The sequence below is a fragment of the Hypanus sabinus genome, chromosome 9, assembly GCF_030144855.1.
Source record: "Hypanus sabinus isolate sHypSab1 chromosome 9, sHypSab1.hap1, whole genome shotgun sequence".
Taxonomy (NCBI): domain Eukaryota; kingdom Metazoa; phylum Chordata; class Chondrichthyes; order Myliobatiformes; family Dasyatidae; genus Hypanus; species Hypanus sabinus.
In genome coordinates this window covers 138582237-138608153 of record NC_082714.1, presented here as the reverse complement: position 1 = coordinate 138608153, position 25917 = coordinate 138582237, and the positions used below count along the sequence as shown (strand labels likewise).

Sequence of the window (25917 nt, the reverse complement as noted above, 5' to 3'; positions counted from 1 at the left end):
TGGGAGCTCATTGCACACTCTTACCACTCTCTAAATGAAGAAATTCCTTCTCAGGTGCCTCTCAAACATTTCATTTTTCACCCTTAACCCGTGACCTCAAGTTCTGGTCTCACCCAATCATGATTAGCACTTGTAGATTACAGCAAGAATACATTGTGAAAAAAGTTAGAATGGAGTGTGAAGTTGTCTGGTTCATCAGAAGAAAATATGCATAATGGCGGTTGTAGGAAAACAAGGTGATAATCAAAGGGCATCTTTCTTTGTAAAGTAGGTGACAGAAAGTTCCAACTTTAGCCAACAAAAGAGCACAATCACACATGAAGTGTCACTCACCCATGAAGTGTCACTCACCCATTGCTCAAGTTACTAACATAAAATGGTTCTCAGTCTCTCTAATTATTTTCTAACTAAACCCTTATTGTTTCCTCATCATTTCCTTCCATGTCTTCTTGCTCTTTACCACTCATTCTTAAGACTTCAATTCTGCCCCCTTGACGTTTTCCTCTTGCCAAGCTACAACTTCACCAGGTCCTTCGTGCACTGATATCTCTCTTCCCTTCTTTTTGCCTTTGATCATACTATTTCACTGGTTTTCACTTTTGCCCAACTGGCTGCCTTAATATAGAGGCTCAGAATGTTTTTCTACATTAAAATATAACATATAAATGTAGTCTTTGGTGGAGGAAGCTTTAAGATTTGATAATCTCCACACACTTACTTTCCATCAAGGGACAATGGATGTTGAAAATGGAAACTAGGGCAACTTTGTTTTGATTCAATAGCATCAAGGAATTTCCATCACCATTGATGAACAGTTCCAAGAGTGTGTACTATCTATAAGATGCACCACAACAACACACCAAAGTTGCTAAGGCAGCACCTTCCAGACCCACAACCACTATCATCCAGAAGGACAAGAACAGCAGACACCTGGAAACACCACCACTTGGAAATCACCCTCCAAGTCACTCACCATCCTGACTTGGAAACATATCGCTGTTCCCTCACTGTCACTGGATCAAAATCAAAGAATTCCCTCCTTAACAGCACTCTGGGTGTACTTACACCTCAGGGACTGCAGCGGTTTAAGAAGGCAGCTCATCACCACTTTCTAAAGGGCAACTAGGGATGGGCAACAAATGCTGGCTTAGCTAGTGACACCCATATCCAGTAAATGAATAAATAAAAAAAAGTAGAAAAGCAAGTTCAGCAATATGTTAAGAAATAAAATGTGGAACTTATGACCTCTAAGCTTGGAAACAGGAGAAAGTTACTTTTAATATGGTATATTAAGATGCTCATATACTCCTGACCCTCATCAATCCATTATGCACTCAAATTGTATACAGTCCACAGAAGCTTCATTCAGTATGAAACACACACACACACAAACACCACCTCCACCCCCACGGTAATGTTGTTTATTACATCCGTTTGTGTATTTCCACTAATTGAAGAATTATATATATATTTTTATTCTTACTTACAGGAGAATTGGATGTAGGGTCTTTCACATAAAGAGCTGTTTGAGTTTTATGCACATGATCATTTAAGCTTTTTTCTTGCAAGTCCGCAGAATCTTTTGACTTGGCACAGCCCATGTTTCTGAAAATATATTTTAAAAGAATATCTTATATGGAATACTCCAAACAGTGTAGCTTCATCAGTAACTGAATGCCACTGTAAACCTATACCTTAGCTCTAATATTATCAAAGTAGAAATAGTAGCTGGAATATTTAAACTGGCATAAACACAAATTGTAGAAAATGATTAACTTGAAATGACATTGTAAAGACACTAAACTCATTCAAAGCAAATAGGAGATAAGATACAAAATAGGAGATAAGATGCAAAAAATAATTGTTCTAGATACCTTGTTGATCCACACTGCATCAGAAAATTACTAAGAAATGCCAGATAGTGATAAGACAGACATCAAATACCCAAATATTGTTAGAATTCATCATTAATATATTTCCCTGTCTTAGGTTTGTCACAAAAAAACCTGAGTTCTAATTTCAGCACCTCTGGTGCAACTTCTGCAGTTCTGTCCAACCACACGGAATCGAAATCTCAAGTTTGCAGCAGTTTCATTACTTGCAAAAGCAAATAATTTAGTTAGCCCTGAGTTTGGAGAATCTTGGACCCAACACACAGCCTTCTATGCCAAGAAGAATCACGAAACATAAATTTCAGCCAACTAAAACAAAACAAAAGCATGTGTGATGCATATATTATTTTTCAGAGCAGATTGGAATTATGACATGTGTGGTGATCTCAGAGCTGCATAGTCAAGCAATTTCCCTTTTCCAATTAAGTACATTATAAAAATAGGCATTATGGCCCCCAAACAATCTTCAATCTAGTTGTGACAGCTTGAAGTGCAGAAACCAGGTTTCATTCCTGGCTGGGTCTTGATTAGCAAATACACTCAGTGGCCACTTTAATAGGTACACTTGTACTCCTGCTCATTAATGCAAATATCTAATCAGTCAGTCACGTTGCAGCAACCACGAGTTACAATTTCTGATTGACCACTTTCCAATTAGTTACTTATGGAAAAGCATGCACTAGTTGCAAATTAGCCTTTAGGACTCGGTAAACAATTGACAGTAAATCTGTTCCAGAAGGCAAGGATCAGAAGAGAGCTAGGAAGAATGGTTGGGTGGAAGCAGAAACAAACTGGATGGAAACTTTTTTTGAAGATGTTTGCAAATTTGCTAATTTATAGATAGTTAAATCACATTCACAGATAAATAACGAAAGCAATTCTGGTTCCTAATGAAATAAATTGAGTTGCAGAGTGCACCTAGGGACTGTTAGTTTGTGCCTGGTTTCTGGTGCTGGATTTTGACATTTCCATTTTCCAATATGAGGACTTGGAGTTCCCAAAGATTTTTTTTCTAACATCCCAAAGATATTCTGGTTGGCATGTTAATTGTTTATTGTAAATTTTCCCACATAAAAGTGGTTAATAATATCAGCAGCAACTGAAAGGTATTGCAGAGCAATAAGTGGGGGAACAGGATTGCTCTGAAAGCTCCTTTGCACGGGGAATTATGATACATTTATGAATTTATAGTACTGTGCAAAAGCCTTAGGCACCCTAGATTTTTTTAATATAAAATGTGCTTTAGTTGTTTAGTTTTTGTCTTCTTCATTAGCATTTCATTAGAAAAAAGCAACTTAAAATGTTGTAGAAAAATTTCTGTATTTCATTAAAGAAAGTAACAAGTAATAGACCACTTTTCAAATTGAAACTTGATGGCTTTGCAGCTATATAGCCCAGTGCATGATGAAAGATAACAAACGTGCTAATGATAAACATGAGAACATCTGCATATGCTGGATAACCAAAGCAGTACACACGAAATGCCGGAGGAATTCTGCAGGTCAGGCAGCATCTGTGGAAAAGAGTAAACAGTTCATGTTTCGGGCCAAGACCCTTCTTCAGGACTGGAAATGTAAGGGAGAATTCAGAGTAAGAAAGTGGAAGGGAGGGGAAGAATTAGTACAAGGTGGCAGGTGATACTGGGAGAAGGGAAGGGGTGAAATAAAGAGCTGGGAAGTTGATCAGTGAAAGAGATAAAGGGCTAGAGAAGGGGGAACCTGAAAGAGGAGGATAGAAGACCATGGAAGAAAGGGAAAGGAGTACCAGAGGTAGGTGATGGACAGGTCATCTATCACCTGTCACTTTGAACTTTGCCACTCCCCCTCCACCTTCTTACTCTAACTTCTTTCTACCCTTCCTTTCCAGTTCTGAAGAAGGGTCTCAGCCTGAAACGACAACTGTTTACTCTTTTCTACAGATGCTGCCTCTGTATTTTGAATGAAGTACTAATGATGAATCCCATAATGAGTTGAATGACCTAATGTAATTAACTGAAACAGAAATCTGTGCAGAAGGAATCAAACTGTGCAAAGGACAACCAAACGAAACGGTGAGGACATGACAGTTTAACCTTTAAATCAATTCTTACACCATGGCAAGAGCAAGCATAGCAATAAGACACAAGGTGGTCATCCTGCATCAAAAAGGTATCCCCCAATCAGAAATTTTGTGGCAGTCAGGACTCTCAAGATATGCTGTCCAAGCTCTTCTAAAGAAGCACAAAGAATCGAGCAAGGTTGAGGACCAGAACTCAGTGGTCAGACACAGAAAAGTACACATCAGACAGCCATCCCTTCACGATCAGAAGTAGTCCAGCACTGCTATCAGCTCTGAACTCTCAGAAATCACTGGAACCCCAGAACCCACCAAGTCTCAGGAGAAGTGAATGAATGAATGATCTTTATTGTCATTATATACAGATATAATGAAACTCTTTTTGGCTTCCTCTCAGACAATTAAATAAAGCGGTAGATAAAAACAAGACAATAATAGAAAAACAGTATTAAATAGATAAGTAGCAGAAAATAAGTTGCAGTAACACCAGAATATCACAGTAATGCACAAAGTGTCGTTAGTGCAAGTATTTGAGTCCTTGAGTGTGCTCATGGTTTCAGTCATTGTTCTGTGGGAGTGGTGAGATGAAGACCACAGCTCTGGGGTAGAAGCTGTTCCTCAGTCTATTTGTTCTGGCTTTTAGTGACCTGAACCTTTTGCTGGATGGCAGTGGGTCAAACAGGGAGTGGCCGGGGTATGCGGTGTATCTGGTTATGCTGATTGCTTTTCTCCTGAGTCTGTTGGAATAGATGGTGTCCAGTCCTGGGAGCTCCATCCTGACAATTCGCTGGGCCGCCTTCACCATGCATTGCAGGTCTTATCGCTCAGCGGATGTGCTGCTGTCGGTCAGGATGGTTTCAATTGTGCTTCTGTAGAAATTAAGCAACAGCTTTTGTGGGAGTTTGGCCTGTTTCAGCTATTTGAGGAAGAAGAGTCTTTGTTGTGCCTTTTTACAAGCAGCAAGGTATTGGTGGTCTATGTCAGCTGTTTTGACAACATAACTCCAAGGAACTTTAGGTTTTCCACGCTTTACACTACCTCTCCATGTATGTGGAGGGGAGTGTGTACTCTGTCCTTTGATCTCCTGAAGTCAATGATCATCCCTTTGCTTTAGAAGTGTTAAGGACCAGGTCGTTGTCCTTACAGCACTCCGTCAGATGATCTACCCTGAGCCTGTAGGCTGCAAGTCTCATCAGACGTGGTCTTTATTCAAAGGGTTACTGCCAAAAAGCTATCTTCTGAAGTGGAAACAAAGCTAAGAGACTAACCCACAAACAACAACACAAAAACTGGGGTGCTGAACAATGGCAGCATGTGCTCTGGACTGATGAGTCAAAATTTGAAAATTTTGGCCCAAACAGGAGGCGATGAAGACCGCTACATGGATGGGTGTCTGCAGCCAATTGTGAAGTATGGTGGAGATTCACTGCAGGTTTGGGGCTGAACTTCTGCAAATGTTGTTAGTGATCTGGTCAGAATTAATGGATTCCTCAATGCTGAGTATGAGTAGATTCTCATCCATAATGCAATACCATCAGAGACGTATCTGATCAGTCCTATCTTCATTCTGCAGCAGGACAATGACCGCAAACCCACAGCCAAGGACTTAAAAAAAAAACATCTTCAGTGAAAAGGTGAACAAGGAGGTTGGCAACAGATTGTATGACTTCCACAGAGTTCCAATCTCAACATCATTGAGGCTGTCTGGGTTTACCTGGAGAGACAGGAATAAGCAAGATAGCTAAAGTCTGCAGAAGAACTGTGGCGTTCCCCAAGATGCTTGGAACAACCTACCAGCCAATTTTCTTATACAACTGCACAACACTGAACCTAAGAGAATTGATGTAACTTTAAAGGCAAATGGTGGCCACAGCAAATATTGATTTGATTTAGGTTTTTACAATTGAAAAGCTAAGTTTTTTTCTGATATTAGGAACCATTAGGAGGTAGTGACCATAATATGATATGTTTTAACCTACAATTTGAGAAGGAGAAGGGAAAAATCAGATGTGTCAGTATTACAGTTGAACAAAGGGAACTATGGAGCTATGAGGGAGGAGCTGGTCAAAGTTCAATGGAACAATACCTTAGCAGGGAAGACAGTGGAACAAAAATGGCAGGTATTTCTGGGAATAATGCAGAAGATGCAGTATCGGTTCATTCCAAAGAGGAAGAAAGATCCTAAGGGGAGTAAGGGGCGGCAGTGGCTGACGAGGGAAGTAAAGGGCAGTATAAAAATGAAAGAGAAGAAGTATAACATAGCAAAGATGAGTGGGAAACTGGAGGACTAGGAAGCTTTTAAAGAGCAACAGAAGATAACAAAAAAGGCAATACGCCAAGAAAAAATGAGGTACGAAGGTAAACTAGCCAAGAATATAAAGGAGGATAGTTAAAGCTTCTTTAGGTATGGGAATAGCAAAAAAATAGTTAAGACCAAAATTGGGCCATTGAAGACAGAAACAGGTGAATTTATTATGGGGAACAAGGAAATGGCAGATGAGTTGAACAGGTACTTTGGATCTGTCTTCACTACGGAAGACACAAGCAATCTCCCAGATGTAATAGTGGCCAAAGGAACTAGGGTAAAGGACGAACTGAAGGAAATTTATATTAGGCAAGAAATGGTGTTGGATAGACTGTTGACTCTGAATGCTGATAAGTCCCCGGGACCTGATGGTCTGCATCCCAGGGTACTTAAAGAGGTGGCTCTAGAAATCGTGGACGCATTGGTAATCATTTTCCAATGTTCTATAGATTCAGGAACAGTTCCTGCTGATTGGAGGGTGGCTAATGTTGTCCCACTTTTCAAGAAAGGAGGGAGAGAGAAAACAGGGAATTATAGCCCGGCTAGCCTGACGTCAGTGGTGGGAAAGATGCTGGAGTCAATTATAAAAGAGGAAATTACGACACATTTGGATAGCAGTAGAAGGATCAGTCCGAGTCAGCATGGATTTATGAAGGGAAAATCATGCTTGACTAATCTTCTGGAGTTTTTTTTGAGGATGTAACTATGAAAATGAACAAGGGAGATCCAGTGGACGTAATGTATCTGGACTTCCAGAAAGCTTTTGATAAAGTCCCACATAGGAGATTAGTGGGCAAAATTAGGGCACATAGTATTGGGGGCAGAGTACTGACATGGACTGAAAATTGGCTGGCTGCCAGGAAACAAAGAGTAGTGATTAATGGGTCCCTTTCGGACTGGCAGGCTGTGACCAGTGGGGTACCTCAAGGTTTGGTGCTGGGACCGCAGCTGTTTACAATATACATTAATGATTTAGATCATATATGTCAAACTCAAGGCCCACGGGCCAAATCTGGCCCGCGGTGGAATTATCTTTGGCCCGCGAGATAATATCTAATTACTATTAAAGCTGGCCCCAGTAATCGAAGTGCCTATGCGTATGATATGGCTAATGCTGAGTTTATTCAGGTACCAGGTTTTCAGTGTTTTTAGTGTTTATTCGGTTTCCCTGGTTTATTTCCTGAATATCATTAATGAATAATTTTTTTTTCTATTAGAGCTGGCCTGCCAGTATATTGCATGTACCACTAATACTACAAATCCCACAATGCACTGCCAGTGCATTGCTCGCGCTTGCCTTACTGAGGTCTACATTTGTGTTTGCTAATGCTTGATTTCAAAAGGTTTATTAATGGAAAAGGTATGGCTCCCAAAATAATCTTAGCCGAAATAGCATTGTTTCTTTCTCGTAATCTACGTCTGTAAGTTAATACCAATCATAAAAAGAATGCTTGCTAGGCAATCTGCTTCATAAAAAACGAAATTTGTAAAGTGAAACAATTTTAGATATAGCAGAGTCTGAGACATATGAGAGCAGGTTGAAAAAAATGAAGGCAACAAAAGCTGTGGGAGCATTCGCGCGTGCACAACTGATCCGGCCCGCATGAAGTCGTATTTTTCTCAATCCGGCCCGGTGACCTAAAATGAGTTTGACACCCCTGATTTAGATGAAGGCATTAAAAGTAACATTAGCAAATTTGCTGATGACACAAAGCTGGGTGGCAGTGTGAAATGTCAGGAGGATGTTATGAGAATGCAGGGTGACTTGGACAGGTTGGGTGAGTGGGCAAGTGTATGGCAGATGCAGATTAATGTGGATAAATGTGAGGTTATCCACTTTGGTGGCAAGAACAGGAAGGCAGATCACTATCTAAATGGAGTCAAGTTAGGAAAAGGGGAAGTACAATGAGATCTAGGTGTTCTTGTACATCAGTCAATGAAAGCAAGCATGCAGGTACAGCAAGCAGTGAAGAAAGTTAATGGCATGCTGGCTTTTATAACAAGAGGAATTGAGTATAGGAGTAAAGAGGTCCTTCTGCTGCTGTACAGGGCCCTGGTGAGACCCCACCTGGAGTATTGTGTGCAGGTTTGGTCTCCAAATTTGAGGAAGGACATTCTTGCTATTGAGGGAGTGCAGTGTAGGTTCACAAGGTTAATTCCCGGAATGGCGGGACTGTCATATGTTGAAAGATTGGAGCGACTGGGCTTGTATACACTGGAATTTAGAAGGATGAGAGGGGATTTGATTGAAACATATAAGATTATTAAGGGATTGGACACACTGGAGGCGGGAAGCATGATGGGTGTGTCCAGAACTAGAGGCCACAGTTTAAGAATAAGGGGTAGGCCATTTAGAACAGAGATGCGGAAAAAACTTTTTCACCCAGAGAGTGGTGGATATGTGGAATGCTCTGCCCCAGAAGGCAGTGGAGGCCAAGTCTCTGGATGCATTCAAGAGAGAGTTAGATAGAGCTCTTATAGATAGCAGGGTCAAGGGATATGGGGAGAGGGCAGGAATAGGGTACTGATTGTGTATGATCAGCCATGATCACAGTGAATGGCGGTGCTGGCTAGAGGGGCCAAATGGCCTACTCCTGCACCTACTGCCTCTCGTCTATTCAGAAACTTACCATTTCATTATTTTTCAAAGCATCTTCACTTTACGAATTTTTTTTACATGTGCCAAAGACCTTTGCACAGTACTTTAAGAACTGCAGTTTGTACAAAAGACTAGTAACTGTGAAATATTACTTTATAAGTTTATTGTAGTCAGTAGTATACAGTTCACTTACAGATGGTTTTAAAAGAAGACCTGGAAAGACTTTTATCTTTATGTATTTGTTTCACCTATGGGAAGTTTTCCAAAGCCCTTAAAAGATGGAAGAATGGATACTGTCATACACTTCTCCAGAACATCATGTGAAAACAGATTTTGCTTGATGCAATACAACTTCCAAACTTGCCCCTGTTAATCTAAATATCAAAGCTCCAGCAATAACAGTTTTCAGGAGAGCCATGTCTGAGCACCAAGTTAGAGTGCAAGATGGCGTGTCTGAGTGGTGTCATATTGCAAGAATATCTAGTGCACAAGAAATTTTACTGGGATACCACAAAATGCGAAATAGATGAGCCGATGAGTAGTGTTCAGTTAGAATTGTCACCAATTTATGCATGAAGAAAATGGATATCTTACTCTAAAGGGAAATTAGGCAGTGGAATATGCAAGAGCTGAAATTCGAGAAGTGGTGCCTTTGTGAGAGTTGAATGGGTCAGTTGTGGAGATAATGTGGGTTAAAAGCATGATGTCACTTACACCACAATTTCTTGAGTAAATTCTAGGGAGGACAATTGCCAACTTAGAGCAGTAGCAAGTGGTATTTAATGCACATAGAATATCTATGAATAAGATTTAGAGCAGGTGGAGTCCACAGAAGGCGTAAAATATCCGTTGCCTTGATCATGATGCTGTACAGCTATTTCATATTTTTATTTGGATACTGCAGATCGGAGGAAGGAAGTGCAGCATCTGGAATAGAGCTGGGTACTGGTGAGGGAAGAAAATAGGGAGTGGGCAGGGGGGAAGCAAGTGATAATGAAAAGCCTAGAGAGGGCACCTAGCCAGAGATTGATGTGGAAGGTGGGGAACAAGCACCTTGTTGGGAAGTTTGGATGGGGCTCAGATGGTCAGCCATCAGGAGGGCAAGTAGCTTTCTCTTACTTACATTTCTCTGAGCTCAGGAGTCTGGACAATAAAATCACATGGTCGATTCCTAACAATGCAAAATACTGTATAGAGGTGGGGATAATAACTATTATTCACAGACTGGTTCTGCGAGAGTGTGTGAGACTCACATCTGAAAGCCAGCACAAAAATTCCTGGAAGATTTCAACATGTCACATTGATTTCTTACGGGTTCCATGGTTTTCTTTGTTTCATGGGTGTCTGTGGGAAGTCATATTCTCAGGGCATACAGCATGCATACTTTGAACTTTGAATCATCCAATGGTTATATCACAATGGGAAAGAAGATGTCCCTGAACATTTAGGCTTTTGTATCTTCTCGTGTGGCAAGCTTCATCATTTTACTTTCTAAAGAAAGTACATGTTCGGCACAGCATTGTGGACCGAAGGGCCTGTATTGTGCTGTAGGTTTTCCAGGTTTCTATTTTGACTAATCTGACAGAGACGGAGAAACTAGGAGAACAGAGCAGAGTCAGCATTGAAGCGCATGTAGTTGAGACAGCTGTCAGAAATAGTGAACTTGTAATGGACATTGGTTGTGAAACTTACCCATGTGATGGAAACAGATAACTAGAGAGATAAAGAAAGAGTCAGAAATGGAGCATGTGGAACTGAGAGCAGAATGGAAAGTGGATGCAGAAGTAATAATATTTTAGGTTCCTTATAAGTGGAGGAAGCAACACCATCTTGTCATGAACGTAATAGAAAAAACTGGAGGTAGTGGAGGGGAGGGGAGAAGTGAGTGGTTCTTGACTAAAGCTGAAACAAAGACGCAAAGGCTTCAGCCATGTGGGTTCTCATAGCAAAATCTTTAACTTCGAGAAAATAAGTGAAAATGAAGAATTGTTTAATATAATTTAAGTTCAACCAGACAAATGATTATAAGCATGAAGGGGGCAACTTGGGTCTGTACAAGAAAAATGTAGATGGCCACGAGTCCATCCTGGTATGGAATAGAGGTAAAGCACAATTGGACGGCCACTGTGAAGAGGAGATAGATGGGACCAGGATGCTATCATCTTTGAAAGTGGCAGAGGACACCAGAGGCATGATGGCTGTACCCTGTATGTGAGAAGATGCTGTTCAAGGGGGTAAAAGATACATAGCCAAGGCAGGAGAAAGTTTTCTGTATGGCATAACCAGTCTGAAACAGGACCATTCCGCTTGTAGATCTTGAGGAGGATGTAGAAGTGGGCTATGCACAGTTGGGGTGGTATTAGGTTGTGCAATGGAAAAAAGATTTCCCAAGGAAATGAGGTCAGTAATTGAGTGGGGGCAATAGCCTAATGTTCAACGATAGGGTTATGGTCATTTGGGATATCAGAGGTATGAGCCAGGAAGGTCAGATCAATGAGGTGGTCAACATCATGTTGGCAGTTAGTGATAACTAGATCTAAAGAATGTAAGGCAAACACGAGGAAATCTGCAGATGCTGGAAATTCAAGCAACACACACAAAATGCTGGTGAAATACAGCAGGCCAGGCAGCATCTATAGGAGAAGCACTGTTGACGTTTCCGGCTGAGACCCTTCGTCAGGACTAACTGAAAAGAAAGCTACTAAGAGATTTGAAAGTAGGAGAGGGAGGGGGAAATGCGAAATGATAGGAGAAGACCAGAGGTGATGGGATGAAGCTAAGAGCTGGAAAGGTGATTGGCTAAAAGGATACATGGTGTTGTTCCTCCAACCTGAGTGTGGCTTCATCTTGACAGTAGAGGAGGCCATGGATAGACATATCATAATGGGAATGGGACGTGGAATTAAAATGTGTGGCCACTGGGAGATCCTGCTTTCTCTGGCGGACCGAACGTAGGTGTTCAGCGAAACGGTCTCCCAGTCTGCGTCGGGTCTCGCCAATATATAAAAGGCCACACCGGGAGCACCGGACGCAGTATACCACACCAGCCAACTCACAGGTGAAGTGTCGCCTCACCTGGAAGGACTGTCTGGGGCCCTGACTGGTGGTGAGGGAGGAAGTGTAAGGGCAGGTGTAGCACTTGTTCTGCTTACAAGGATAAGTGTCAGGAGGGAGATCTGTGGGAAGGGTTGGGGGGGTATGAATGGACAACGGAGTCGCGTAGGGAGCAATCGCTGCAGAAAGCAGAAGTGGTGGGGGGAGGGAAAGATGTGTTTGGAAGTGGGATCCCGTAGGAGGTGGCGGAAGTTATGGAGAACTATACGTTGGACCTGGAGGCTGGTGGGGTGTTAGTTGAGGACAAGGGGAGCCCTATCCCCGATGGGGTGGTGGGCGGATGGGATGAGGGCAGATGTGCGGGAAATGGGAAATCTTTCTGTCTTCATCTCTGGAGACGGCTTATCTACTGATATCTACTATAAGCCTACAGACTCTCACAGCTACCTGGACTATTCCTCTTCCCACCTTGTCTCTTGCAAAAATGCTATCCCATTCTCACAATTCCTCTGTCTCCGCCGCATCTGCTCCCAGGATGAGGCTTTTCATTCCATGATGAAGGAGATGTCTTCCTTTTTTAAACAAAGGGGCTTCCCTTCCTCCACCATCAACTCTGCTCTCAATCACATCTCTCCCATTTCCCGCACATCTAGGAATTCCCGACAGTCAAGGAGTTCTGGCCAAAGAAATGGGCATGGAAGCAAAAGCAATGGATGAAGAGGCCCCATAATGTTGGACTCAGAATTCATTGAAATAAGTTGCATGGAGTTGAATCTGCCTTCGCTGAAGTATGACAGTTCTGAATGAGAGAGGGAGGATAGAGAAAACAACACAAGGATAGAACTGAAAGGAGAGCTGGGGCTTGGGGGAAAATGAACAAGGAAAAGGTTCAGGAAGGCAAACATGAGGAAATCTGCAGGTGCTGGAAATTCAAGCAACACCCACAAAATGCTGGTGGAATGCAGCAGGCCAGGCAGCATCTATAGGGAGAAGCACTCTCAACGTTTCGGGGCGAGACCCTTCGTCAGGTTCAGGAAGAGTGTTTTGACAATTCAAGAGCTATTTACGCTTGTGATTTCTGAAATCAAGGAAATATGTCTCTTACAGTGATGGAGCATTTCATTGCTGTGACAGGGAGAGGCATGAGCAAAAGATACAAAGATATCCTGAAAGCCACCTTGAAACAAATAAGCATCATACAGAATTTTGGGTATTCCTAGATGATGACGACCAACAATTTAATATGACAACTTGAAAACCATACATTAGGAGCACATGGGTATATAAGTGGTAGGAGAAGGCAACGACCTCACAAATTACCCATAAGACGTGGCAGTGAGGAAATCCACCCCCCCCCACCACAAATGACCAGATGCTGTGTCTCACCGTGGCCGATGTGAGAATAACCCTGTGCAGGGTCAGCCCACGGAAGGCTGCTGGACCAGACAACATTCCTGGTGGAGTGCTCAGAGGATGTGCAGATCAGCTAGCAGATGTTCTCACTGACATCTTCAATTCCCTGAGCAGCACCACCGTTCCAACGTGTTTCAAGGCCGCCACCATCGTCTCCCTACCGAAGAAGTCTTCAGTGTCCTGCCTAAATGACTACCGTCCCGTTGCACTTACATCCATCATCATGAAGTGTTTCAAGAGGCTCGTCATAAGGCATCTGCCCCCCTCACTGGACCCCTTGCAGTTTGTGTACTGTCCCAACCACTCAACAGATGACACCATTGCCACCACCCTCCACCTGGCCCTAACCCACCTGGACAAGAAAGACACATACATTCGGATGCTGTTCATAGACTTCAGTTCAGCATTCAACACAATCATCCCTCAGAAACTGATTGGAAAGCTGAGCCTACTGGGCCTGAACACCTCCCTCTGCAATTGGATCCTAGACTTCCTAACTGGGAGAACTCAGTCAACCAGATTGGGAGCAGCATCTCCAACACCATCACACTGAGCACGGGGGTCTCCCAGGACTGTGTGCTCAGTCCACTGCTATTCACTCTGCTGACCCACGACTGTGCTGCAACACACAGCTCAAACCACGTCATCAAGTTCGCTGATGACACGATCGTGGTGGGTCTCATCAGCAAGAATGACAAATCAGCTTACAGAGAGGAGGTGCAGTGGCTAACGGACTGGTGCAGAGCCAACAACCTGTCTCTGAATGTGAACAAAACAAAAGAGATGGTTGTTCACTTCAGGAAGGCACGGAGCGATCACTCTCTGCTGAACATCGACAGCTCCTCGGTAGAGATCGTTAAGAGCACCAAATTTCTTGGTGTTCACCTGGCAGAGAATCTCACCTGGTCCCTCAACACCAGCTCCATAGCAAAGAAGGCCCAGCAGCGTCTCTACTTTCTGCGAAGGCTGAGGAAAGTCCATCTCCAACCCCCCATCACATCACATTCTACAGGGGTTGTATTGAGAGCATACTGAGCAGCTGCATCACTACCTGGTTCAAAAATTGCACCATCTCAGAACACAAGACCCTGCAGCGGATAGTGAGATCAGCTGAGAAGATCATCGGGGTCTCTCTTCCCGCCATTACAGACATTTACACTACATGCTGGATCCACAAAGCAAAGAACATTATGAAGGACCCCACACACCCCTCATACAAACTCTTCTCCCTCCTGCCGTCTGGGAAAAGGCACCGAAGCATTTGCACCCTCACAACCAGACTATGTAACAGTTTCTTCCCCCAGGCTATCAGACTCCTCAATACCCAGAGCCCGGACTGCCACCTTACTGCCGTATTGTCTTGATTATTATTTATTGTAATGCCAGCACTGTTTTGAGGAGTCTAGTGTAGATTTTTTTCCCTCTTTGTGTTGTTTTTTTACGTAGTTCAGTCTAGTTTTTGTACTGTGTCATGTAACACCATGGTCCTGAAAAACGTCATCTCATTTTTACTATGTACTGTACATAGCAGTTATGGTCGAAATGACAATAAAAGTGACTTGACTTGACTAGACAAGACATAGGAGCAGAATTAGACTATTTGGCCCATTGTGTCTGCTCTGCCATTTCATTGTGGCTGATTTATTACCCTTTTCAACCCCATTCTCCTCACTGTAGCCTTTGATGCCCTGACTAACCAATAATCTATCAATCTCCACTTTAAATATACTCAATGACTTGGCCTTCACAGCCACCTGTGGCAATGAATTCCATAGATTCGCCACCCTCTGCCTAAAGAAATTCCTCCTCATCCCTGTTCTAAATGGACATCCCTCTATTCTGAGGCTGTGACCGTCCACCCACTCCATCTCTGGAAAAGCCTACAATTCTCACCTTGCTCAGAACTTTCAAAACTGGAGTGGAAGTAGGTCAACCTTGATCCCAAAGGATTCCAGAAATAAAAGTTCAAGAGCATGAGCACACAGATGTATGCTTGATGCATTTTTGGCTTTTCTAATGTTGAATTTGATGTAGTTGAAAGTTACCTAGGAGATGTTGCAACCAATTAGAAAATACGGGATAACTAAGCAATGAAGCTTGAAGTTATTGCGAAAGGCAAACTGATAGCAAAGTTAAGATTTCTAAAGACTCTCAATGGGAAGAAAACAGGCTTTCTGATTTACTGTGACATAAACACAAGGCTCTAAAACTATAGACAAACTTGCTGTATATTCTTTTTTCATTCATAACGAGGCCAAACATTGTCTATATGTGAAAAGACTAAGTTTTAGAAAACTTCAAGATTAGATTTAGTAATATACGCATATAGCAAAAATGCTAATTATTCAATAAATTATATTTCCACATCACAAAAGGACAACTATTTTGCTCAACATTTGAATTGTTCCCTCTACCTAATCATGAGAGCGATTTTTGTTCTTATTTATACATGGTTCTCATTTGTCAGTTCCACTTTAATTACTTTTTCCAGGAACATGATCTATCACTGGACAATGCTTAGCAAAATAAAAAAAAAAAATGAGTTTATACTTTTACCAATAGATGAAGTAGACTCACTTAACCCAAGAGATCCAATGCCAATAAAAATTGGGAGGGGGAGGCGGAGGGAGAGGGGGAAGATTCTGTTAACCTAGTCATGTAGTAATTCTGGTTGCTTTCGCCCGAACTTAAACTAATTTAAATAAATTTTTTGGAAATATTGGACATAACAGTGTATTTTAATTCCATGTCTGGTCCTTAATGAGTTTTGCAAAATTAAAACAGACTATGTTCTGAAAAAGGCTCCATACCCTAAATGTTTGTACAGTCTTTATCATGATTTCCATTTAATTTTCTTTAAATAAAATTGAAATGACAAAATGTTAAAAAAGCCTTTTACTATCTCCTTAGTTTTAAAATTCCACATGAGATGTTTTGAATAAGAACTACATTGAAATTGAGACTATTAATGAAGGTAGAGCTGTGGATGCTGTCCACGTGTATTTTAGTAAGGTGTTTGGCAAGGTCTCTCGTGGTAGGCTTATCCAGAAGGTTAAGGTACATGGGTTTTGGCCGTTTTGATTCAGATTTGGTTTGACTGTAGTTGACAGAGGGCAGGGTATGATGGGACGTGGAGGTCCGTGACTAGTGTCAACTGATTTGGATGAAAATGTGGGTGAGTGGGTTAGTAAGTGTGCAGGTAATATAAAGATTGGTTGCATTGTGCATAATCTAGAAGATTGCTAAAGGATATAGCACATATTGATGATATCGGTGGGAAAGGGCAGATGGAGTTTAACCTAGCCAAGTGTGAGGTGAGGCCCTTTGGGAGATCATCAGTAAAAAGACAGCACATTGTTAGAAGCCTTAACTTTGCTGATGTACAGGGGGATCTTGAGTTCCAAGTCCATTGCTCCCTGAAAGTGTTTACAAAAGTCGATATGGTGGTAAAAATGGCATATGCCCTGCTTGTCTTTATTAGTCAAATCATTGAGTTCAAGAGTCAGGAAGTTATGTTGTAATTTTATCAAACACTTATTAGGCATCTAGAGTATTGCATTCAGTTCCCTTTGCTGCATAACAGAAAAACTATGGAGCTCCAAGGTTCTTTCAAAAAATGAGGCATTTTATCAAAATGAGGCCTTCTGCAATTCCAAGTATCTCACATTGCCTTCATTTTTTCTGCAGTTTTATTAAAAAAAAATCCCCAGGGATTTGTCATGTGAAAATTTTTCAAAATCCACACTATGTTCAAAACAATTAACCACATTTGTATATCAACCCCAATACCATGAGTTCAAAGATTATTTACTGAGACACTTTATTAAAGGTCTTCTGAAGGTCCAAATATATCACATTGCATGTAGCTTTTCTGCAGTTCCATCTAAACATCCCTATAGATTTGTCAAATATAAACACCTTTTCAAATCCACACTGATTGTTTACCATTAATAAAGCACATCCTTAATAATGCATTTCTAGTATTTTCTATACAATTGATGTCAAACCAACTGGTCTATCGTTCGCTGTTTCATCTCTTCCTTTTTTAAGCTACATAGAGTTATTTAACTAGATACAAGTGTGGTCATCATTTTCTCTCATGCACCTGTCCAAATATGTGGCAGAGTCTAACTGATCACTTCTTCAGTTTCCCCAAAATTTGATGCTGGTCCATTCAATCTAAAGTCCCCATCAATTAGTGACAAGGTCTAATTTAGGATGGATTTGCCCAGGCCAAAAATACAGAATAATCAGGAAGTAAAGCTGGAGCAAAACTATCTGAAATTTATTGCCAGCTCAAATCGAATATCAAACTAGGCAGCATCCAACTGAATTGCTAATTGCTAGAAATTACATGGATTTTGGAGATTTAACATCTGTAAAACTATCAGCACTCACCTTTGTTCTACTACAGGAATAATAACAATCTTGCATAGAAACAGACATAGCTCAGTGTAGACACCAAAAACAACCATTAGTGATCACCAGCCATTCAGCAAAATGCACTGTAACCTACTCCAAGAACCTTATTATTATAAACTTCCCTTTTGTAGTATCTGAAAATTTTACACTATTATAAAACCTTTGACTTAAAAAAATCAAATCTTTACTGTTTCTGCTGAAAAACCACTTTGCCTTAAAATATGTGGAGTGACTGTAATCCTGTACAGAAAAAAATATTAGAAAATAATGGGCTTGAAATTAGATTTTAAACAAGTAAGTCTGTTTGATATTTCAGCTTCTAACTTAATCTTGAGAATGCTTCCAGCTTTGTTGTGTATTTTGCTTCCTTGTTTGGCATGATAATTGTCAACACAACCTGCCATTTGGATAACATGATAAAAATCACTGTTGCTAGATGCCAGGCAATCTCTGGAACTAACACTAATGAGCAACTGATGAGGATAAAATAAGAATTATGTGCCTTAATGTTACCAGATTTTTGTGGAAACTTTCTCTATCTCCTATATTTCAGTATTTTGTATTCATCCTTATTTCTTTATCCTTCTTTGGTTGAAATCTTCTGTTTATTGCCGGTTTACTTTTAGAGGAACATAAAGTTTTTTTTTAGCTATAATTTGCATTTAAAGTAGTCTTTTTCCACAATTTATCAATCATCCTTTTAGTCCATTTTTACCTATTAATATATCTATTGTATTGAAGTAATTTTTTTTGCAATGTTCAGAGGTTTCAATTATATATCCATTTTAGACAGTGTGCAAAAGATTTTCAATTGTAGATATACATTCAAAATTGCTATTAGGCCAGTTTAGAGTAGTCTATGTGCTCTGTACTGACTGAACATCCTCTTCCAATGAGTAATAATAATCAGTGTAACACGACATAATGAGTATATCACACTACAGTACTCAATTTTTAAAATATATTATTTTTTCTTTCTAGTGTGAAATGTTAGTGAACCACTTTCTTCTTTATTTCCCTAAACAATGCACTAATCTTTGATTGAGAGAGTCAATAACCTCCTTTGGACACCAAGTACAATCATGGGGGAGAAAAAGGCATTCAAAGTTGCACTTCTGGTCAAATTGTGTCAGGTAAAGATAGAGCAGATGAGACATCACATCCATGGAACAGGAAGACGGTGAAGAAATGAGTTAAGTCACAAACAAAAGAAGTCACAAGGTCGGATAGGTAGTATTAGATTTACGCTACATGGAACACAAAAAAAAGCATATCCTTGCCCGTATTGCAAAGATCACTTAAAAGATACTGTAAAAATGTGGAAGGTGGTCTAATGGTCAGATGAGACTAAAGTGGTACTTTTTGGTCTCACCATTAAGCAATACGTGTGGTGTAAACCTAATACTGCGCATCACCCAGGTACCGTCTGGATAAAACGAGATCCTGGATAAAAACCTGCAAGCCTCTTCCAGAAAGCTTAAACTGGAGAAGAAGTTTGTCTTTCAGCAGGACAATAATCCAAAGCATTCTGCCAGAGAAACTTTGGAGTGGCTTCAAATGGAGAGAATTGATGTCCTTGAGTGGCCCAGTCAGAATGCTGACCTTAACCCAAATGAGCATCTCTGACAATACGTCAAGATTGTTATTCACCAATGCTTCCCAATTAACCTGGCACAACTTGAACAATTTTGCGAGGAGGAATGGGCAAATCTTGATTCGTTGAATTGTACAAAGCTAATAGAGACTTATCCAAAAAGTCTACTGGCTGTAATAGCTGTGAGAGGTAGTTCAACTAAGTACTGAATAAGAGGCATGAACACTTTCGATCTGCTGACATTTCAGGTTTTGAATTTTTAGCTTTTCATGCTTTATGATTTTCCCCAGTTTTTGGGTTCTACTGTGAAAAAAGAAGCATGTGATTCACAAATAAAACTTCAATATTGTTAAATTAATGACTAAATCAAAGAACTCAAACTATCAGCATCTCCGGTCAAAGTGGCATCACAGGTGACATCTTACAGATAGCCATTCTCTTCAATTATTTCACTTTTTCTACACATTCTGTTGTTCTTTTTGTCTGTTTTGTGTTATGGAAGTTGTTGGAACCTGTGACAAGCAGTTTGGAACTCGATTGAATGATCCAGCACTCTGCTGTGTCTGGAGAGCTGACTCACAGAGAAAAACAGAAGCAGGGACCCGTAAAGCATCAAGAAAACAAGGTGACTTGTGGAAAAGTTTGGAAATTGGTCAAGGGGTCAAAGTGGTGAGGAAGATTGAAACGTCGAGGTGATTGCGGAAGGGATCAGCGATTGCTCAACTGAACCAATAGAGGACGGTGGTCAGCAGCCAGGTTGGTGACGTGCAGACCCGGTGTGGCAGTCACTCTTCACGGAAGGACTGAGTTCATGCAGCCGTTCTCCTTGTGTGCTGATGGAAAGATGCGTTCGATATTCTGAGATTTATGTGATTATTGGACCGTATTGGTCACCTTCAGTTTTTCGGTGTTTTCTTTCTTGTGGCTGATTGGCAGGTGTGTAATCTGTTTTTTTTTGTGTGCATAGAGGGTGTTGGGGGTTTTGATGTTATTGGCGCTGTTCTTTTCAGTGAAGGGGTCAGGGATTGTTATCCTGGCTTTTTTTCTGCAGGCGAGGGGCAGGGGATTTTGGTGTTTGCAAGTTTTGTTTTTTTCTCATCTGCGGGAGGGGAGTCTTTTCTCTCAACATCTCCCATGGTCTTCCTTCATGACTATCTGGAGAAGATGAACGTCAGAGTTGCATTGTACATGTACACCGACTATAAGATGAACCTTTGAACCTTTAATTTTAGTCAGTACTTCACAGCAATGTGCGAATTCAGCAAATTTATTGACTCAGGCGTATCTCATTCTGATATTTGTTTCACATGAACAATTTAAAAAAAACAAACAACTGATAGATTACACTCTCTTGGACATTGCAGGCTCCCTGGTAAGAGCATTAAAAACTATGCTGGGGACCTTGGCTGCCTTTAACTTGGCCTATTTCTAGAAAACTGATTTCTTTCATCAAAACAGGAAAGAGACAGACTTCCCAAGCCTCAGTTCTCTTTTATTCAACAAGTAGGGTGCAAGAATGTGATAGGCACTGTGAGAAAATTAATATTGGATATTTGTTAATTTTATTTAATTTCATCATCACTGCAGGGTTTTAAGATTACATGATGTGAAGCTCAAGTAGTGTTTTAGATATCTAAAACAAGTAGTTTTAGTGTTTATGATATTAGATATGCAAATCCAAATTTTCAATGCATTGCCTATCTTTTTCTTGATGATATATTCCAAATCCCTGTTGTGCAGTAGAAAATTATAAGTATCTTAATACGTCTTTGTTAAAACTGATACAATTGAAGAAAATCATTATCAAATAATCAAGATAAAATTATAATTAATCAACAGTTCTCTTGTACTGGAAAAGAAATAGGTTCTTGTTTAGTCATCAGTGTACATCCTGCATTCATACTGTTCCGCTCTACTCACTCTGCATTCTCAGTCTGTTTTAATGTAGTTCTGTACTGGAAAATATTTGGCAGAATTACACTATGCAGACCTTCTGTGTATAACACAATTCACTTTACTTGGTTTAATAAGATATATGATACATTTGAAGCAGAGGCCATAAGTTATTTTAAAAGTCTAAATTAGATTCCTGGGGAAGACTACACCTACATTCAGGGAAGAATTTACAGGGATTAATAGACTCTGAAAGAGTAACAATGCATTTAAAAAGTATTCAAGACATGAAGGCACTGCTGGCAATATTTGCATACTCAATAACACCCGTCTCTAAACGACCGCAAAGGAGCAAGTGAGTTGCCTTCCAGTACCTTGTGTGAAATCCCTCAATCTTGCCTCAGCGCCAGAGGAATAGCAAGTACTTCTGAGTAGAAATGCTGAGTGTTTTGGAGGGGAACTCACTGGAAGCATTTCCCTGCATCTGCCAGCCTTATAAAGTAACAGAATCATAGAGCACTACAGTACAGAAATGGGCCCTTTGGCCCATCTAGTCTGTCCTGAACCATTACGCTACCTAGTCCCATTGACTAGACCATATCACTCCATACACCTCCCGTTCATGTACTTATCCAACTTCTCACCATGCTAAGAGTGAAGAGGTTCTCCCTCATGTTCCCTTAAATATTTCACCTTTCACTCTTAACCTATGACTTATAGTTCTAGTCTTACCCTACATCAAGGGAAAAAAAGCCTGCTTGCATTTACCTCATCTATAAATCACTTTTATATACCTCTAACAAATTTTCCCGTCATTCACCTACACTCTAGAGAATTAAAGTCTTACCTTCAGCCATTGCCAGTATCACAGGAACTTAAGTGTTGGTATCATCCCTGTAAATTTTCTCTATACCTCTTTCAATTTTATTTGCATATTTCCTGTAGGTAGGTGACCAGAACTGTACACAATACTCCAAATTAGGCCTCACCACCATCTTATACAACTAATCAACATAACATCCCAAATCCTGTATTTAATACTTTGATTTATGAAGGCCAATGTGCCAAAGCTCTCTTCACAATTCTATCTACCTTTGATGCCCATTCAAGGAATTATGGACCTTTATTCCCAGATCCTCTGCTCTACCACTCTCCTCAGTACCCTACCCTGTGTAAGTACTACCCTGGTTGGTCCTCCCAAAGCTCAACACCACACATTAGTCTGCATTAAATTCCCTCTGCCATTTTCAGCCCATTTTTTTTCCAGCTGGACCAGATCCTGCTGCCAGCTTTGAAAGCCTTCCTTGCTGTGCGCTACGCCCACGATCTTGCAAATTTGCTGATCCAGTTACTGTAAGATTGTAGAGGTTGAGCTGGTTCACCACATGATGGCAAAAATGGAGAGAATTAATATTTAGGGTAAAGGATAGGTTGTTATTCAGGAAGATACTTTGCTCTGGATAGTGTGAGGTGCCCCAAATACACTCGTCCAGCCAAGTAGTGATAATTATATCACACTCCTGTCTTGCAGAATGTGGAAAAGCTACAAGGATTCAGAGGTGAGCACTGACTCAACTTCTGATCTTTCAGAATATATTTGCAGTTCGGACAGTTAAATTGTCCATAGTGACGACAGACAATTTAATGACAAGATTGGAATAATGGCATTGAACTGAGATTAATTCCTGCTTTTGTCCAAAGTGCTGCACTGAACCGGAAGAGCTCACTCATGTTACCACACATACCCGTCAATAACTTGGTGAGCTTTGATAAATCCCCATGGACGGGGAGATGCGTGCTGTCATGCATGTGGGCAACTTCACTAAAATACTGTAGCTTTGACATGCAAACACCTGGAGCTGTGAATATAAATAGTAATGGCAATTGTTAGATTGATGCACTTTTATTGTGGTAATTCAACCCGAGAATAGAGTCACCCAGTTTTGACTGGAGAAGTTAAACTGTAGAAGCCTCTGAATCAAAGCCAGAGAAACACATGTACTGTACAAGCAGAGTAACAGGTGTTCTGCATATGTTATAATGGCAATGCTGATGAAACTATGGATCACAGTAACATACTGCAGACTTCAGTAATTTTGTTAAGATAGCGAGATACAATCACATTCCACAGAACTGTTAGATTGGAGAGCTGACCTCAAACTAGTAACATGGCTCCTGCTTCAAGTCAGTCATTCCCAGTCTCTTTCTTCTCCAGCCCTTTACCTTTTGCACCCACCTGACTTCACCCACCACCTTCCAGCTGGCCTTCTTCACCTTCCCCCGCCTTTTTATTCTGGCATTTCCCCTTCCTTTTCAGACCCGAGGAAGGGTCTCGGCCTGAAACGTTGACTGTTTATTCATTTCCTCAGATGCTGCCTGACCTGCTGAGCTCTTCCAGCATTTTGAGTGTTGTATTGCTCAATAGCCCCACGATTTTCTTTAACTTCAAGTGCAACTAATGAGTGAGTCTGTTTTCACCACTGTTCCTGTCACAAATTTCTGATCAAAGCCACTCAGTATTTGAAAGAAATTTCCTGTATCTCCTGGTTCTTGTGCTAATTACTTTAAATGTGTGACCTTTAGTTTACCAATCTTCTGCCACTGGAAAGTGTTTCTAATTCATTATGTCTGGACCCATCATGATTCTTGAACATTTCTGTTAAGTCTCTCAGCCTTCTCTACCTGAAAGAACTAACTTATCATTTCTACTAATGCAACTAATCTTGCTCATCTGGTGGTTATGTATGCAAATCTTTTCTGCACCCTCTGTTAATCCTGCACAACTTCCCTAAATGTAGGCCAGTACTCTGGCTATGATTGAGATAGTAATTTATTTTTAATTCATTTTATTTAGAGATACAGCGCAGAATAAGCCCTTCCAGCCCTTCAAACCACACCACCAAGCAATACCAGATTTAACTCTAGCCTAATCATGGGACAATTTACAATAACTAATTAACTCATTAAAATGATACGTAATGGAATTATGGGAGAAACAGGAGGACCCAGAAGGCACCCAGACATTCCACGGGGAGGACATACAGACTCATTACTGTACCCCAACTTTGATGCCCCGAGCTGCAATAGCATTGTGCTAACCACTACACTACTGTGGCGCTCAAACATTCAGAAAATTTCAGAACAGATTTATTTTCCTATCCCATGCCACTTTCTATAGAGCCCAGAATCCTTGCACTCTCAATCACCACTGCCATTTTCAAAGATTTGTGCACACCTATCCCTGGTTTCTCCACTGTTGCAGAATTGCTTCAAGTTAATGGACTGAGTCATTTTCCAAGACTCTGAGGATCTGAATGAATTCATCACGGTTATCATAGACTTTATAAAGACATTTGTGGATGAGTGCCTCCGCAGAAAATTATTTAGAGTCTTCCCCAACCAGAAGCCCTGGATGAACCAAGAATTCCAGAATCTTCTGAGGGCCAGATATCTTTTGTTCAAGACTAGCAACCCAAGAGATCCAAGTATGACCACACGTGCAAAGTGGCCCAAACGAATCACAGAAGGATGCTTGACAGCTGTGGCTGGGCTTGAATGCTATCATCTCCTTCAAAGTAAAACCATACAACACCCACAGGCCTGACGACCCTGTGAGTTCAGTCTGAGGCCAATGTGAGAGCATCCTTCAGGAGGTTTGGCCCAGATGGTGTAACTGGCCGAGTAATGAAGACCTGTGCTGATCAGCTTGCTGCAGTATTCACTGAGATCTTTAACCTCTGACTTCGACAGTCTGAGGTAGCCACCTGTTTCAAGCAGGCTCCAGTCGTACTGGTGCCCAAGAAGAATGTGGTAACATGCCTTAATGACTATTGTCCAGTAGCACCTACATCCACTGTGATGAAGTGCTTTGAGAAGTTGGTGCCCACACCATTGAACACATCCATAAGGAGCGCTGTTTCAGGAAAACATCATTAAGGATCTCCGCCATCCAGGGCATACTCCCTCATTGCGGCTGCCATCAAGATGGAGATACAAAAGCCTTAGGTCCCACACCACCAGGTTCAGGAATAGTTACCCCTCAACCATCAGGGTCCTGAACCAGATGGGATAACTTCACTTACCCCAACACTGAAATGATTCCACAACATATGGACTCATTTTCAAGGACTCTGCTACTTCAGCTTCTCAATATAATTACTTACTTATGTATCGTTATTATTTTTTTATTTTTGTATTTGCATTATTTGTAGTCTTTTGCACACTAGTTGTTAGCCCTTTGTGTGTAGTTTTTCATTAAACTATTGTGTTTCTTTGTATATACTATGAATACTCGCAAGAAAATGAATCTCAGGATAGTATAATTATGACATATATGTACTTCTGATAATAAATTTACTTTGAACTATGAATTTATCCTTTAGATTACAATTATTCTGCCCCCACCATTCCACCAGGCTGCTCTTTGCACTACCAGTATCCTTCCAAACCTTGAAAATCTGCTCCATGTACCTGAAATCAAGTCAATAACATATCAAGAAAAATACCATATTGCACCAGGCCCTGTGAAACATTATTGAAAATCTTAATCTAAACTGTGAAACCACCATTCCCCATTACACTATTTCTTGTACCCAAGGCATTTTCAGATATTTGCCTTTAATTACCATAGCCTCCAATTTTGCTTTATATCATCACTGCCAAATAGTCAAAATACGCAATGTCAATCCCA

The 25917-nt window shown here is 40.8% G+C and overlaps 1 protein-coding gene across 2 annotated transcripts in view; it reads right to left on the bottom strand.

Moving 5' to 3' along the window:
* The window catches only part of LOC132399847 (tyrosine-protein kinase HCK-like), a 154490-nt gene that overhangs the window by 106520 nt on the left and 22053 nt on the right, over positions 1-25917 (bottom strand). For both annotated transcript variants that reach the window (XM_059980673.1, XM_059980672.1), the window contains exon 2: positions 1488-1605. In XM_059980673.1, the coding sequence (XP_059836656.1) occupies positions 1488-1601 (114 nt within the window). In that variant the 5' untranslated portion in view covers positions 1602-1605. The remainder of the gene's footprint in view (positions 1-1487; positions 1606-25917) is intronic.